This window comes from Macaca nemestrina, chromosome 14 (assembly GCF_043159975.1).
Source record: "Macaca nemestrina isolate mMacNem1 chromosome 14, mMacNem.hap1, whole genome shotgun sequence".
Taxonomy (NCBI): domain Eukaryota; kingdom Metazoa; phylum Chordata; class Mammalia; order Primates; family Cercopithecidae; genus Macaca; species Macaca nemestrina.
The window spans coordinates 65,462,717-65,480,608 of NC_092138.1; the positions used below are offsets into that span (position 1 = coordinate 65,462,717).

At 44.4% G+C, this 17,892-nt stretch overlaps 1 protein-coding gene across 7 annotated transcripts in view; it reads left to right on the forward strand.

Moving 5' to 3' along the window:
* The window catches only part of LOC105485759 (reversion inducing cysteine rich protein with kazal motifs), a 92,524-nt gene extending 75,093 nt beyond the window's left edge, over nt 1–17,431 (forward strand). For 5 of the 7 annotated variants that reach the window (XM_011748223.2, XM_024794054.2, XM_071077996.1 and 2 more), the window contains 6 exons: nt 1,297–1,468; nt 5,668–5,860; nt 7,452–7,662; nt 9,348–9,421; nt 10,216–10,371; nt 11,502–13,122. In XM_011748223.2, the coding sequence (XP_011746525.1) occupies nt 1,297–1,468; nt 5,668–5,860; nt 7,452–7,662; nt 9,348–9,421; nt 10,216–10,371; nt 11,502–11,723 (1,028 nt within the window). In that variant the 3' untranslated portion in view covers nt 11,724–13,122. Of the gene's footprint in view, nt 1–1,296; nt 1,469–5,667; nt 5,861–7,451; nt 7,663–9,347; nt 9,422–10,215; nt 10,372–11,501; nt 13,123–13,753 lie in introns of those variants that run through there. The other 2 variants (XR_989781.3, XM_011748224.3) reach the window with 2 other exon arrangements.
* Nucleotides 17,432–17,892: the final 461 nt, after the last annotated feature.

Below are 17,892 nucleotides of genomic sequence, written 5' to 3' on the forward strand. Positions count from 1 at the left end.
GGAGGAGAGGAGAGTAAGGATTTACCAACCTTGTACTTCCAGCCCATTGGAAATAAAAAGGGGATCAGAAATAAGAAGTGAATGGCAGACTGGTAAGGAAGTAGAGGTAGGACGAACTCTACCCCAGCCTTCACTGCTTTATTATCATCATCCTTTATTATTAACCTTTGCCTTGCTCAAGCGAGGACTATTCATTCTGCTTAGAGAAACCATAGAGGGATATGGGGATAAAGAATAAGCAAAGGATTTACAAGGAAGACTTTTTTAATTTTTTTGTTAATGTCTAAATGTTTTTAGAAGTTGAGCTTTACAACTAGCAAGACCCCTGTTTCCTATAGTGTGTGGCCCATGGTGTCCTGGGATAAATAAGTCAATGACTGTTGAGCTAACAGACTAAGGAAATTTTACTGACCCATAACTGTGCCACATTTCTTGGGACCCAGTGTCCCACTCCAAATATGACTCAGAGAAAGATGTTCATAACAATTTGTAAGTCTTAAAATTACAATAATTTTCCAAGTTACCATCTTGGACATGAGAGTGGAAGGGACATACAACCTTCACTCTTTCTTTTTTTTTTTTTTTTTCTGAGAAGGAACTTTCTTCTTGTTGCCCAGGCTGGAGTGCAATGGCGTGATCTCGGCTCACTGCAACCTCTGCCTCCTCAGTTCAAGTGATTCTCCTGCCTCAGCCTCCCAAGTAGCTAGAATTACAGGCATGCACCACCACACCCTTCTAATTTTGTATTTTTAGTAGAGACAGCATTTCTCCATGTTGGTCAGGCTGGTCTCAAACTCCCGACCTCAGGTGATCCACCCACCTCAGCCTCCCAAAGTGCTGGGATTACAGGTGTGAGCCACTGTGCCCAGCCCACTCTTTCTTATGCTTGGTATGAGCCTTTAGCATTCAAGAAATACCCACACCAGACTTCAAACATCTAAATTCTAGATTTTATATGCCAAATCGGGAGAAACAGTCTTTACTTTCCCTACCTCTAGCCTTGTTAATAGGGGTATCTATCTGGGATCAAGGTCTAGAAGCCCTCAACTAGCTGGCAATAAAAAGGACAAAGGAAAGGCATCTTGCAGACAAGCTATTCAGAGCATTGCTGTCTTTAAAAACACTGTCAGAGATACGAGAGGTTTTTCCTGACTTAATTTACAATTCTATTTTAACATGAGACCTTCACATGATTGCTCATGATTTGCCTTAACAAGGAAATACAAGGGGAGGGGAACATATAAGGGGAGGGGAAATATACACATACATATTTTTGAGGCTGTTTCCTCTCCTCAGGTCTGCCCTGTAACTGTGCAGATCAGTTTGTCCCCGTATGTGGGCAGAATGGGCGCACTTACCCCAGTGCCTGCATTGCTCGCTGTGTGGGCCTCCAAGACCATCAGTTTGAGTTTGGATCATGCATGTCAAAGGATCCATGTAATCCTAATCCCTGCCAAAAAAACCAAAGGTAAGTCAAATGGCTTCTTATTTTATTCAACTGAAGGCTAGTACTTACAAAGCATCTACCATATACCAGACAGTGAAAACCCAAAGGTAAATTAAGAAATCATCTCTGCCCTGAAGAGTTTGGAGTCTGGAGGGAAAGAGAGCCATGTAAAGCTGCGTGATAAGGTGCTGCTCTTGGGAGCCCAGAAGTAGGGCAGTTAATGCAGCCTGGGCAAGGTTCTGGGGGAGCCTCTAGATATTGTGATACGTAGCTGAATCTAGAAAGATGAGTAAGAGATTGCAGGCAAGGTTTGCAGTAGAGAAAAGGTGGTGGTGGTGAAGGCAGACTAACAAGAGTCGTGGCTGCTGGAAATGTTATCTCCGTAACATTTTTATCTCCATGTTATCTCCATAGCATGGTGTCTGTTGGGCACTAAAGCAGTTCTGTAAGACTGAAACAGAAAATGTAAAATAAGGAGAGGTAGCAGAAGAGATGAGAGGAAAGGGTGTATTTTTATTAATAGCTGTCACCTGATAGTCAAGGGAAATTTTCTTCTAGTTATATGCATCCATTTTAGAAGTTGGACATGAGAAATCTCTGGAAATGCAACTTCACTACTATTTGAAAGTATTTGTTTTGAGCTCCTTTCTCTACTGTTTCCTCACTTGAGCTCAGAAGACAGTTGCCTCAGCCTTAATGATGGATTTCTGCATGTGGCAGCCACCAGGGCAGGAGTCTTGCTGACCCTTAGGTTACAGCCTTCTGGAAGCAGAGTGTTTACTGGCTTACCTGAATGACCTGAACAGTACACATTCCAATGCCACAGTGCTTTCCTAAGCAATTGCTGCTTCTCCATCCTGAAAACCCTGGTGTAATATGGAGGGAGGGGGAGATTTTCTCATGTGTTAAAAGAAATGGCAAAGAATTAGTCATCCATCTGCCAAAGTTTATACAATGAAACTAATCCAAGAAAGTTTCTACGGAAAGAAGATAGGATGCAACGCATAGGAAATAAGCTGAAAGAATAATACAGGTTGTGTTGGGAGGTAGAATTGAGGATTGTTTTAATATTTGTTCATTGTTTTCTGCATTGGCTAGCCTTTCTGAATAAGGTGGTCCTGCTTTTATAATAAAACAATAAAAATAAATGTCAAAGTGGGAAGGCCTTCCTGAGTATATACAAGATTGAAAAATTAGTTACATGAACCTCAAAATTTTCTGCATGGTAACAGACAAATGACACACTGGAAGGAATATCGCAGAGAAAGCGCTGATGTCCTTGTAATATAAAGAGCCCCTGCAAATCAATTTGAGAAAGATCAACCTAATATCAAAATGGACAGAGATCAATAACCTAATAGAAAAATGGACCAAGGACATAAACATAAAAAAAGAAATCCAAATGGTTCTTAAACATTTGAAAAGGTACTTTTATTTGTTAGGGTAAGTAATTCTAGCAACTGTATACAAATTCCAAAATACCAATAATTTCACAGAGTAGATAATTACATAGAACCCATTTGTTTATTCAGCAGGTGGCTTTCCGTGTGATCATTCAGAGACATGGGATCCTTCCATATAGTGACTCTGTCTTCTCCTACAGCCTCACAGTCCTCTTCTGGGTCTTCTGCATTTGGGCAGCAGATAAGAGAAGGGGGATAGTGGGGATTGCTCTTAAGAAGCTTTAATAGGCCACATCTAAAAGTAACATTCATCACTACTTCTAGCCACATTCCATTGTCTAGAACTCAGTCTGTTGGCCATAATGAATTCCAGGGAGACTGGGAGATATAATTTAGATACATACCCAGGAAGAAAGTGAAGTGAATTTGATAAACATCTAGACAATCTGCCACAATGCTTAACCCTCCTCATATTAAGAGAAATGTAAATTAAATTAAAACTACAATTGTATACCACTTTTCATCTGTCAGACTGGCAAAGCTAAAGTTTGGTAACATAATATAGGGAAATAGCTGTTTTCATACAAGAGGGAGCTGGAGGAGGATTGCTACATCCTCTGTGGAGGGTAGTTTGGCCAAATTTGCAGTTTTAAATGCACATACCCTTTGGATCAGCACATATAAATGCTTATCCTTACATGAGATATATCTGTAAGGATAAATAAGAAAGTGATAGCTCACACCTGAAATCCCAGCACTTTGGGAAGCCGAGGCAGGCAGATCGCTTGAGCTCGGGAGTTCGAGACCAGCCCGGGCAATGTGGTGAAACCCTGTCTCTACCAAAAATTAGCTGGACATGGTGGCTCCCCGCTGTAGTCCCAGCTACTCGGGAGGCTGAGGCAGTAGAATTGCTTGAACCCAGGAGACAGCGGCTGCAGTAAGCCTAGATGGTGCCACTGTACTCCAGCCTGGGTGACAGAGCAAGACTCCATTTCAAAAAAAAAAAAAAAAAAAAAAACACTAAAAGAAAGAAATTGGTAATAGTGGTTCCTCTAGGAAGGGGAACTAGGTGTCTGGGACACAAGAGTAGAAGGGAGGCCTATTTTTCACTGTGTACCATTTAGTACTTTTTAAGTTTCACCATGGCCTCGTATTATCTGTTCAAAAAATAATTAATTGTGGCTGGGCACAGTGGCTCACGCCTGTAATCCCAGCATTTTGGGAGGCAGAGGTGGGTGGATCACTTGAGGCCAGAAGTTCAAGACCAGCCTGGCGAACATGGTGAAGCACCATCTCTACTAAAAATACAAAAATTAGCCAGACATGGTGGCACACACCTGTAATTCTGGCTACTCAGGAGGCTGAGGCAGGAGAATCACTTGAACCCGGGAGGCAGAGGTTGCAGCGAGCTGAGATCATGCCACTGCCCTCTAGCCCGGGTGACAGAGCAAGACTCTGTCTCAAATAATAATAATAGTTAAAAAAAGAAAGAATTGTATTCATCCATCAAGTATCTACTGATGTTCCAGGCATTTTTCTAAATATTAGGACATAGCAACAAGCGAGACAGATCAAGTCTCTGTACTGCTCACGTTTACTTTTATTTGCCCCCAGATTCTCAACCTTTTTTTATGATCCTCTTATTTCCATATACTCAAATTGATCAAGCTTTTTCTCTCAAAATTACCAAATTTCTCCTGATAATCCTGTTTCTCATCTCTTGCATATTAATAGGTAATGAAGTTCTAAATATTATTTTCCATTATTTCTCTTCAAATATTTTAAATTTCCATAAAACCATGACTAAGTGCATTGTAATTTCAAACCATTTCATGCATAGTGGTGGTGGTGGTGATTTTGGTGCAGGAGGTTAGCCCTAAAAAGAGTATAAATCATTTCCTTTGAAATTAAAATAACACTAGCTATTGTATGCTTCCTCTTATATTTTATAAACTAGTATTTATATATCTTAGTACTTAAAATACCCAGTGAAAGCTAAACATTTTCATGGGTCTTATCTTCTTATAGAAAGTTATGTAAACCCTTTATAAAAATTAGGAAAGCAGAAAAAAGCCTAAAGAAGAAAAGAGTCACCATCCCTAGGCCCTCTGAAGGAGCTCAGGAATTGAGAATGAAGCAAGGTCCTCATCTTACTAGGAAAGACCAGCTTCATGGTGGCATTCTCTCAGTCATTTGCAACCAGCCAGTATCAGCTCCTCAGTCTTGTAGGCACAAAAACCTGAATTATTTTAGGACATAGAGTGAGGTCTTTTCTTAAGATTGACTCATATTAGCCAAGCAGGAAGTTAAGTCCCTGGAAGTGTTTCATTTGTTATTGAATGCAAGGCCTCCAGCCTCAGGCTCTAGCCTGTCTGTTGGCCTCATATCATGGCCCTTCTGCTATAGGTCTGTCTGTGCCTCCTTGGCTCCTGCCCTCTGGGTCACCTGCCATTTCTCCAGCACCACATTCCTTGAGCATCACACCTGTGTTCACGGCTGCTGTCTCAGCCTGGCAAGCCCGTGCTGCCCCCTTCACCCCCAGGCTCCAGCTAGAACACTGCCTCCTCCCCATGCTTTCTTCAGGCTCCCCAGATGAGAATGACTCATCCCCACGAGCTTTGTGCACATCTTTTCTACCTTTTAGCCTACTTTATATACAGGCTCGACTCTCCCACTTACATGTGCTCTTTGGAGACAGGACTGCCCCAATTCATGTCTTGCTCTCTCTTCAGCCTCCTATGCCTCATCTAGTGCTTTGCTAGCCCCACCACAGTCCCTCCCTACATTGGTTCATGGTGCAGCATTCATCTTTTTCAGGTGCATACCCAAACCACAGGTCTGCCTGACGACTTTTGATAAATTTGGATGTAGCCAATATGAGTGTGTACCAAGACAGCTTGCGTGTGACCAGATCCAAGATCCTGTTTGTGACACAGACCACATGGAGCACAACAATCTCTGCACTTTATACCAAAGAGGAAAAAGCCTCTCTTACAAAGGCCCCTGCCAGGTACAGTGCTTTGGCTGACAAAACAAAGTACACTAGGGATAAAATTGGTTTATGATCTTTGACAGATGAATCAACAGTAAGACCAGCTGAGAGTCTTCTGTGACTCTTGTCAAATCTATAGCACCCAGTCCCCCACTAAAAAGGAAGACTGGCTCCTTCTCCTAACTCCAGAAGCTATCTTGCTAGTGTGTGTACCTTTGCACAACTGGTGTACAATCAAGAACAGAGAATGGCTTCTTGCAGCCCACTCCTAGGAAAAGAACTTAAAAGTTTCACACCCCTGGCATGGTCAACATCATTCTTCTCATAGTTCTCTGGGCCCTCACTAAGAAACAAAGCAGGAAGAATGTGAGTCAAAAACCAAGAAAAGTTTTCCCATTCTTCCCACATTGGTCCCACCTCCCAAGGTACTGAAAAGTGATTGAAATTTTCTCTAAGACTTAATGTCTTTTTACATCAGCTTATCTCTCAGTCTTTTAGGTTTGTGGAATCTGCATTCATGTTTTAAGGAAAAAAACTGGGCCAGGCGCCGTGGCTCACGCCTGTAATCCCAGCACTTTGGGAGGCTGAGGCAGGCAGATCACAAGGTCAGGAGTTCAAGACCAGCTTGACCAACATGGTGAAATGCCATCTCTACTAAAAATACAAAAATTATCTGGGCATGATGGCACACGCCTGTAATCCCAGCTACTCAGGAGGCAGAGGCAGGAGAATTGCTTGAACCCGGGAGGCAGAGGTTGCAGTGAGCTGAGATCATGCCATTGCACTCCAGCCTGGGCAACAGAGCAAGACTCCGTCTAAAAAAAAAAAAGAAAAAGAAAAAAGAAAAAAGGACAATTCCTTTTGAGGTTTCTCACATGTACCACTGATTTTATGCTTGCCCCTCTCCCTGGGGCCCCGCTTTGGGCCCAGCATCTCCTGCCCACAACCAACTAACACTTGAGATGATTGCTTCACGTTCTCTGGTCTTCATGGTTAGAAAAATTCCATCATAATGTCTCCCTGAAACATGCTTGTTTTCTCTCAGAGCCTCTGTGCCGTTTGCATTGATCCCGTCTACCCTGAATTCTCAGTCTTCTCCTCCTACTTGTTCCCTCCTCCTGGCTGTGATTTTTCTCTGATCTATTCCTGACCTACCTGTTGGCTCCAGAGTCTCTCTACCCCACTGCTCCCTCTACTCCTCCCTCTCCTTATCCCATACCCAGCATGAAATGATAAGACCTCTGCATTTGCATGAAGATTGATCTGGTTGTCTTCAAAGAGGCACTTCTGGGATACTAATAGAAGTCTGGGTACAGCGGAGAGAGGTGGCAGGAAAGAAGATTTTTATCTCTTATCATTTCACATGAGCACCCAGATCCCAGAGAGGCTGAGAAAAGTAATCTTTGAGTTCATCTGGAGACACCCGTGTTGCTCCCCACCCCACCGCCCCCACCCCAGCATTTAGCCCACCTCAGGAGCTTAAGAGGTCCGCCTAATTTATACCTGTGTCTTTTTTCCTTCCTGAAAATAGGGAAGCATGCTGTGTACTCTTGGTTGGGAAAGGTACACCATAGACATTTCCAGGCTAAATGTGATTTGTTTGCCCCAGCCCTTTTGCAGAGCAACTGAGCCCGTTTGTGGGCACAATGGTGAGACCTACAGCAGCGTATGTGCTGCCTACTCGGATCGCGTGGCGGTCGATTACTATGGGGACTGCCAGGCCGTCGGGGTCCTCTCAGAGCACAGCTCCGTTGCTGAGTGTGCTTCTGTCAAGTGTCCTTCGCTCTCGGCAGCTGGATGCAAACCCATCATCCCACCGGGTAGGCTGGCAGTATCGGGTGGACAGGGGAGGACTGGGAAGATTTGCTTATCCGCCTCCAGAGAGTGAGTCATTGAGAAGAGAGCTGACTAGTTCATTTACGTTTTACAGAAAGTCTTGACGAGATTCTTATGCTGATCATACTCACTACTTTGGGTTGACCTTAAAAAACTAGGGCTTGCCTTAGATATCATCTGGTGTCCTGCTATTGTAAAACAATACAGCAGCCTTGCCTCAAGCTAAATCTTACACCAAACACCAATATATAAACAGATAAAGCAGTATTCAATTTGAAAATTAGGGTTATTAAATGCATAGTTTACTTTTTAATGAATAATGAATTACTAATTAATGAATAAAGTAGTTTTGATGAACACAAACTTTTGACATTGAGAGAAATAGAAGACAGTTGTTGTCTTAGATTGGCCTTAGCATCTAATTTAATTGTTTTAGTTGCATATAATCAGAAAAGTTTCGTTTCCTACAGACTGCTTTTAGCAGTACGTTTTTTAAAACAGCTTACCTTACAATCTCACACTCTTCCGTCAAACAGAAGTAGCAGAAGGGACTTTATTCCAAGTCTGCACAGAACAGGTTAATCTGGAGTCTAACAGCTTCATTCCTCCATCCGTTAATTCATCAAATGTTTACTTAGCTTTCACTATGTGCCAGATGCTCCTCTCAGCACTGGAGACACAGCAGTAAGAAAAAGCCCTTTTCCTCCTGGAGACCATGTTCTGAGGGAGGTGACAGACCAAACACAAGTTGCCATGCAAATCCGCACTAAACCAGATGGCAGCAAGTACGATGACACGAAATGAAGGGGAATTGGAGGGACCCAGGGTAGAGAGGCTCCTAATGGATTGGTTAAATCTCTGTTGTGTTAAAATATGGCATAATATTATATTTTATTATGCCATATTCTGTTATGGGTTTTAACAGTTTAAAATAATTTTTAAAACTGAATTTGAATCGGCTGGGTGTGGTGGCTCACGCCTGTAATCCCAGCACTTTGGGAGGCTGAGGCTGGCGGATCACGAGGTCAGGAGATTCAAACCATCCTGTCTAACATGGTGAAACCCTGTCTCTACTAAAAATGCAAAAAAATTAGCCGGGTGTGGTGGCGGGCGCCTGTAGTCCCAGCTACTCCAGAGGCTGAGGCAGGAGAATGCCTTGAACCCAGGAGGCGGAGCTTGCAGTGAGCCGAGATTGCACCACTGCACTCCAGCCTGGGCGACAGAGCAAGACTCCGTCTCAAAAAAAATAAATAAATAAAATTTGAATCAAACACTCATGGAACCCCTGAAACACCAACTCCCTTGTTTTGCAGACAGGGAAGCAAGGCCCGGCAGAAGCATTTGCCCAGAATCACATAGTGAGTTTTGAGGTAGAGCAGGATCAGTCCCCAGGTCTCTTGAAAAGCCAGCTCTCTCTGTGCTATCCGCACCACAACCTTCTCACTCCAAGGAGTGGTGAAGGATGAAAAGCAGGGGTAGAGGAAGGATTTTGGTAAATGTAGAGATGAGAGGACCCCAGGTTGGTCAAGGAACTTATATAAAGGTACAGTCTTTGGGAAGGACACTGTAACTCTCCTCCCCAAAATGAAGGGCTGGACATTTCACTAAGGATTTTCAATTCTATTTGTTTCTAATTCTGAACACACATAAAATGGTTTCTGTTATACAGGTGCTTGTTGCCCATTATGTGCTGGGATGTTAAGAGTTTTATTTGACAAAGAAAAACTGGATACTATTGCCAAGGTAAATTGCTTTATATGCAGATGCTATTGAAATCTTACTGCTAAGCCTCTCAGTAATCCTAGAGAGTAGGATGTGTTGTCCTCATTCATAAATAAAGAAACTAATCTTCAGAAAAGCAACTTTCCCAGGGCCATATAGCCCTTAATCAGTAGGACGAGGGTTTGCACCCAGGCTGGCTGACTCCCAAGCCCATGTTCCTCCCCTCTACACCCTGGCTGTGCACATCACAGTCAACCTGAGCCTTTCTCAGAAAAGGTCCCTGCTGGCACAGTAAGCATAGGTGGGGCTGCAGGCAGAGCCAGGTAGCCAGAGACTGGTGGGTGCCCAGGTGGTTTTGAGGTCGCCTCCCCTCACACCAGTCCCCGTGACTCCTGAGGGGACCTTCTGGAGCCATGCCCATTCCCTGCATAGTTCTGCCCTTTCTCTTTTCTGCACCATCACAGGGCTTCCAGAAGTGTTGCACCCAACACTTGCCACAACCTAGAGATTTATCCCCATTTTGATTACACCTGTATTTTTAAAAACCCTGTGACCTCTACCTCAGAACAGTCACTTTTTAAAAAAGTGTTTCTGGTGAGAGTATTTATCTTCACTACAGAGCTTCTCGGTCAAGCAAAACCCCATTGTGGTGGACTAGAGAGTCAGAATTTGGCCTAGCAAAGCTGTGGTTGGGCCTTCCGCTGAGGGCTGTGTGGTCAAAAGAGCCTCCTTAGCTGGCAGCCCAAAGCAAGGGAGCTTAGGCAGTCATAGGAATTCTTCTTTTTTTCAGGTAATAGCATGTTTTCTCTTTCCAGGTAACAAATAAAAAGCCAATAACAGTTCTGGAAATACTTCAGAAAATCCGCATGCACGTGTCTGTCCCACAGTGTGATGTGTTTGGATACTTCAGCATTGAATCAGAAATTGTGATCCTGATCGTTCCTGTCGATCACTATCCAAAAGCTCTGCAGGTGGGTTCAGCACACGTTGTGAAGCCATCTTGTCACTTTCAAGTTTGGTGCACCTAGGAGGGAGTGGTTACAAACTAGGACCGAGGAAGGATCACGGGTGAGGGAGTGGAGGCATTTGGGAAGTTCAACGGGGCAGGAGGGAGAAAAGCAAAGCAGTCTTTAAAGGACTGAGCACTTTGCCAGTGGCTGAGACCTGGTGCACATTTGACAGTGGGATGCAGAGGCACCAGGGTAGGAGAGGGATTAAGATACTGCGACTGGGAGTGTGCACAGCTGGACGGGGTCCGAGAAATCACTGTCTCTAATCTACCCATTGTACAGACGAGTCAGCTGAGGCCCAAGCCAGGGAAGTAACTGGCACAAGTCATGCAGTGATAAAGCCAGAATAGACTCCAGTCTCCTGAGAGCTGTGTGCCCACTGTGGAGGAAGATCCCATCAGAGCTGGTCTTGTGGGCTCCATTGTTTCTTCATCAGTCTAGAGACATGTAGAACCCCACTCATGTAGACCCAAGTTTCAACATCAAAGGCAGTGAGGGCTCAAGGGAAGGGAATTAATGCAAGCAGTCTGTGAATCACTAGAAACTCATCTAGTCCAATTGTTTTCCTTTTCATGTTTCAATGGACATTAAAATTGTATTCCCTGTGACCCTAATTAACCATGTAAGGATAAAGTCTAAATGTGGGTAAGAGGTGTGAGTAACAGGTGTGGAAAAATGAAAACAGTTGATTGATTAGGGCAGTGGCATTGTGGGTTATTTCTTGTCTTTCTCTTTTCTTTTTTCTTCTTTTCTTTGAGATGAGGTCTTGCTACATTGCCCAGGCTGGTCTCGAACTCCGAGGCTCAAGCTATCCTCCCACCTTGGCCTCCCAAAGTGCTAGGATTACAGGCATGAGCCACCACACACGGCCAATTATTTCTTTTCTGGTTTGATTTCCATTAATGCTGCTACATTTATGTAATAAACTAAAACTATAATAAAATGTTACTTAGGATAAGAACAGAAGGACAAAGAGAAAGTAAATGCCATCTGAGGCCACGCTACTTTTAGGATACATGTGGAATTTGTCTGGCTTGACGTTGAAAATGTTCTGTGGTTTTATATTAAAAGAACCTTGTTTCTCCTCACAGATTGAAGCCTGCAATAAAGAAGCAGAGAAGATTGAGTCCCTTATCAACTCTGACAGTCCGACTTTGGCGTCCCATGTCCCTCTCTCTGCCCTCATCATTTCCCAGGTACAGGTCTCCAGCAGTGTGCCATCAGCTGGTGTCAGGGCCAGGCCTTCTTACCACTCCTTCCTCCTTCCCCTCAGCCTGGGCCTTGCCTTGCACTTGTTCTGGACGTGTAACTGACTGCCCACGGAAGGTGCAGAATGCTCCTCCATCTCACTCTCCTGCCTTGAGAAAGACATTCAGGACTGCTGGTTTGTAGTTGAATAGTGGCCAAGGAAAGGCACATGTCACCTCTATTCACCACACAGTATTTTTTTTTTAATTCGCCAGTATCAGTAGGATTTTTGTTTTGTTTTTACAAATGTTAAAATGTGTTGTTCCAAATACTAGTGAAAAGAGAACGTGTCTTCCTGGTAGGCCACTGCTGCATGATTTCCATTTCCTCATCAGATGGGGCCCCCCACTCAAAAGCAAATTTATCTCTGGAAAATGAGATGACCACTTTTTACAAAGATGACTCACTTTACTATCAGGTTCACAAACCTCATTTCAGAGTTATTTTTAAAGTATTAAGGTTCCCATTACGTTTGTTTTGTTTACAGATAATGACCTACTCTGTCTAGAAGCTAGGGGTCCCAGTGAAGAGCCACTGCCATTAGAGAATATGAAATATAGATAAAGCATCTTTGAAATTTTTATGTAAATTATCAGGCAAATTTGCATGAAATTACAGAAATTTAATTCAGAACCCCAACTACTGTCTTATGCAAAAGCAAGCTGATTAAATGACACTCATATAATTATGTGTTGTAAGCGACAGGCTCACTGGTCACAGATTTGTGTCTATAACTTTTGTGAAAGGGAGAAGTGACATTGTATCAAAGCATCTTGCATTATGCAATTTTTATAGTTACCAGATATATATTCATCGGTATTCATCCGAGTTAAATGTAGAGTTTTTAAACATCAATCTTTAAACCAATTGCTGCTACTTATATAATTGCCAAAAAGTGAAATAATGAGTAGTTCATGTAAATAATACATTATATTTCTATTTTATTATGAAGAAGGTGAATAGCCATATTTGTAAAATGACAATCATGTGTGTTATCCCAGTACTTTCCGTTCGTGAAAACACATTTGCTTTTTGTGATATGCACAATGTAGATAAGTGTTCTGTCTTTCTTTTTTGATATAGAAGTATAAAGAATTGTGGTTTATATATTTAAAAGTGTCAAGCTGAGTATCAAAATGTCTGCATGTTGTCTAAGAAATTGAATACTTTGAATGTGTTTCACAGTTTGAAATAAGCTATTTGATGTTATACTTCTTGTGTGTATGCACATGAACTTAGATTTTACATGAAGTATTTTTTCAGTATTATATGTACCCTCTGCAATACATAGGGATATGCGTATTATACCCAAATGTTGCTGAAAAATGGGCACTTAAAGCTTTCAGAATATGTCAGTGCTGATGTAGCATGTCTGTTGCAATTGCCTTTTTTCTGTATAAATGTCTTTAATGCAATATACTGGAAAGCTTTTCTATTTTAATAAAAATAATTTTTATATGATCATGCATGCTTCTAAGCAATGTCAACATTCAAAAATGAAACCACTGATCACTCTTAGGTGAGCTGTGTCCTTTGTTCTGGGATGAGAAGTCATGGAAATTAGCTGGGTGTGGTGGCACATGTCTGTGGTCCCATATACTCGAGAGGCTGAGGCTGGAGAATCACTTGAATCTGGGAGGTGGAGGTTGCAGTGAGCCGAGATTGCACCACTGCACACCAACTTGTCTCATACCTGAGACAGAGTGAGACCCCGTCTCAAAAAAAAAAAAAAAAAAAAAGTAATAGAGTGCTATTATCCCAAGCCAAGGGCCCTGGGAGAGCAGGCCAGTTAGGACACAGTTGGTCAGACCAGAGGGCAGGCAGTGACACAAAGTCAAATACAAAGACCCCAGGTTTCAGCTTTCAGGACAGAGAGAGCTTCAGGCCTTCCAAGACCCAGGAGCATCGTAGGCAGTTCTCCCCACCATGCTGGTCCTGATGTTCCAGTTCCAGGGTACACTTGGGACAGGGAGACCATGGGAACATGGAGGTGGAGAGCTGCTGATGGGACCAGAGAAATGGTACCAATCAGCTTACGCTAAGTCCCCAAAACTTCAGTGGCTTACAACAGAGGCTTCTATTTTGTTCCCTTCAGATGTCCATTGTGGGTCAGCTGCCACGCCTGATGCTATCTTCACTCCAGACCCATTCCGGTGTCCTCACAAAGGGGAGAAAAGAGACATAGAGGACCACAAGCTGGCCCTGAAGTCTCTGCTTAGAAGTGATGCTGTCATTTCTTCCTACGTTTTACTGGCCAAAGCAAGTCACATGGACACTCCAGAGCTCAAAGGGTGGGGACGTACAGTCTTCCCATGGTGTTTTGTGTGTGTTGGGGGAGGGACGGTAAGTATTTTGAATAATACAGTCTACCATAGAGGTCTTTTCTCTTCAGGATAGGACAACAGCCAGGACTGACAAGATTTTCTATTAGAGAAGTAGATGTTCCCAGCCTGGTCAACATAGCAAGAACCCATCTCAAGAAAAAATGCAAGGTGTTTACAGGACAGGTTGGAGAAGGTGATTAAATTGTACAGGCAACCTGCTGTGGGAGGTACGAGCTGGGGGAGAGAGCGTCTAACAAGGGGGAAGACGCAAGCCCTCGAAAAGAGGGTTGGTTTGCACCAGGCCTGGAAGAAATCAGGAGGCTTTGCCAGATGGCTTTGAGAAAGGCATTCTAAGTAGGAGGTACAGCTTGAGCAAAGGTGCAGAAACGACAGAGTCCAGGTCCGTTCCAGGGGTAGAACAGCAGGGCTGACGTGCGAGGGGCGTGGTGTGGGGAGGTATAAGGCAGATCCGACGTGCCCAGCTTGAATGCCAGGCCACAGTGGCATCCTAAGGCTCTGCCCTTGCCCTTCCAGCTACACTGACCAGCCCGGATAGCTCTAGCCTGCAAAGGATTGTGTGCCCCAAACTTCAGTGCCACAAGACCTTCAAGACCATCCCCTGATCTCATTATTAGGCAGTGCTTCCCTCCGTCCTGTGAGCATCCTGAACTCTCCTGAGGAAACAATAACTGAGCCAGGCTGGGGGCCAGGGTTCCCCTAGGCCTGGTCCCCACCCTTAGAGTTCAGCCAGGGTCTCTTTCAGCTCCACTGTGGGAAGAAGTTAAACCCACCAGCAACACTGATCGTCACTGAAGAAACTGCACTTTACTTCATTTGATTCAGTGCTTCTCTTTCAGCCTTGGGCTGATGGGAGTCAGGCCCACACACTCCCACAGAGAGTGCTCTTATTCTCAGAGGGACAGGAGGCCCTGCTGCAGGGGCCTTTCCTTCCCTGCCTCCCAGCTGCGGAAGAGGCTTGCGTTGTACACTTTGCCAGCTGAGGGAAAGTGAAGGCAGAGGGGTCATTCCCAGGAACGAGCCAGTCCTTTCAGCAGTCCAGCAATCTTGGGGCTGGAGGGCAGATTTCCACAGTGCACACAGAGGGAAACTGAGAGCACAGGAGCTAAGCTGTGGTCATACAGGGAGTCAAGGTGAAGCCACGGCCAGAGGCCAGGTCTGGGCTTTCCCTGGCACAAGGCAGCCGGGCAGGATTTGTACTTCTCAGAAATGGAACTGGCCGTGCAGGAAGTTGCCATGAAGGTAGACACCAGAAGGTGAGCAGAGTGAAACAGGCCCAAGGCCAGGCGAGCTTGGGTGGGTCTGAGCAAACAGGTCCAAGGAGCACCAGGAATCATAAAAGTAACTGACACAGCTCACCAGCTCACTTTCTAGAACAGTTTAAGGAGTGCTTTTCACCATGTCTCCCGGCCCAAAGCAAAATGCCTCACACAGAGAGCGAATGCCAAGTCTAAGGCTGAGTTTCATTCCAGAGCCCAGCCTCAGGGCATTAGGCTGATGGTGGAGAGGGTAGGGAAGGAAGCCTCACAGGGGGAAGCACGCTAACACTCTGTCCCCTGGCTCCACCCACTCTTCCATTATTCCAAAATGAAGTTCACTCTATTGTTTTTTCCTTGTAAAAGTTACATACGCACGCTCCCCCAAGTACTTGGAAATATAAAAGGAAAAAAAAATCCCACACCTTCCTCTCCCTGCCTCTACAAATGAGTGCGGAATCCTTCTAGAGCCTTCTCTGTACGTATCTATCTCTCTATGTAATCAGGGCAAGGTCCCTCCTCTGTCTGCAATGGGGAGGAGGTGGTTACCTCACTGCCCTGTGCGGAGAAATTCAGGGAAAGGGTTTCATATTTGGGATGTTGTCTACTGGGCGGTACTTCCTTGCCTAAAGGTTCATAGGTGAAAGCCCTATCTTGGCCAGAACCCGCCAGGTAATCAGGGGTTGGGTCTTTTCCTAAGGACCACCTCCCTATCTTCTCCAGACCAATCTCCCACTGAACTCCACTGCAGATGCAAGCAGTTGCTTTGCCAAACAGAAGTGTAACCACTTAAGCCAGGCGCGATGGCTCATGCCTGTAATCCCAGCACTTTGGGAGGCTGAGGCAGGCAGATCACTTGAGCTCAGGGGTTCAAGACAAGCCTAAGCAACATGGCGAAACCCCATCTCTACAAAAAATACAAAGGCATGGTGGCATGTGCCTGTGGTCCCAGCTACTTGGGAGGCGGAGGTGGGAGAATCACTTGAACCTGGTCGAGGCTGCAGTAGCCAAGATCATGCCGCTGTACTCCAGCCTGGGCAACTGAGTAAGACTGTGTCTCATTTGAAAAAAAAAAAAGAGAAGGAGAAGGAGAAGACTAACCATTTATGTTGGTCAGGGTCCCAGCAGGAAAATGAATGGTCCACCCAAATTAGGATTAATTGGAGGAAAGTTTAATAAAGGGGCTATTTATAAAGGTGTGGGCAGGATGTAGGGAAACCACACGGCATAGCACAACACGCCGGGCCTCAAAGTGGAGCTTTTAGCACCTCTAACCCCTAAGCCTAATGGAGAAGCCATTGCTTCTCTCCCTCGGGTCTCCTCCCACAACTCCCACTGGGAACCCAAGTGAAAACCCAAGGACCAGGGAGCCTGTGCTGGTAGTCATACAGGTCAGCCTTCTGGGGCAGAGATCAGGGCAGAGAGTGGAAATAAGGAAGGAAGTGGAGCAAAAAGAAGATACTCAGCACAACAGGCCAGGGTGACACCAAGGAGAGCACTCAGCAGGTTGCATCACCCATGTTGGAGAAAGGGCTCTCAGCTTAACCCTTTGGACCATGTTCTGCTGAAGGCTCCTTCCTGACCTTGCTCAGCCTCCTCAATTCCTCTCCATCTTCCTCTCACAGCCCTTTATCAAGCCCACATTTGCCAGTACCTCCACCCAGCTGCCTAAGAATTCCTCAGCCCTGTGCAACCCAAGAAAGCAGTCCAGGCCCCCTGCCCCTTCTTGTCCCCCTTCTTGCTGGCACTCTTCTAGCCAACAGCCTAGAGCAGAACTGCAGTGCATAGTGCAGGCTATTGTAGAAACTTCCTTCTGCCCGGGATTTGCTGGCTCTGAAGTGGAGGGCTGGGCTCTGACCCCAAAAGGAGGGGGAGTAGGGGGAAGGTGGACACCTGGATCCAGCTCACCTTCTTCATCATCAGGAAGCTGCCCCAAAGCAGGCACGCGTCGTCATGGCGAGTGCTCATGTTCTTCCTACAATGGCCCAGTCTGGCCATGTGTGAGCAGAGCAGAGAGTCCTCATGATAAAGTGGATTTGGTCATGTGTTTGTGAAATAAGCCCGTATTGGATGACTTTGAAACCTGCTGTTGTGGTTGCTATTGTAAATGTTTCCCCCATGACATATTCCAACTGGTTATTGATACTATGTAATAAAGCAATTGATTTTTTAAAATTTTTTGGACCCCCCCGGCTGTCATTTAAAAATTTATATTAATTTATATTTATTGGATTTTCTGAGGTTTTTCCAGGGAGAAGTCATAATGAAAACTTTGCTTTTTCTTTTTTAAAGAAATAAGATACCTCTTATTTCTTCTTGTTGCTCTAGTTTTGGCTAGAACTCCCAGAACAATATTGAACAGCAGTGGGGACTGCAAGAAACCTTGGTGTGTTCTGGATTTTAATGGGGATGCCTTCATTGTTTCATTGTGAAGCATGACATATGCTTTCAGCATACCATGTTTTACTGTTAGTTTCAAGGGACTTCTCTTTATTCTGCTATGGGAAAATAAGAGTTTTTTTTAAAACTCAGTAATAAATACTCAATTGTATCAAATATATTCCAGTATCCATTTACAGTATATTTTTTCTTTGAGTTATTAATATTGTGAATATATTTCTTTTTTTTTCCTTCCC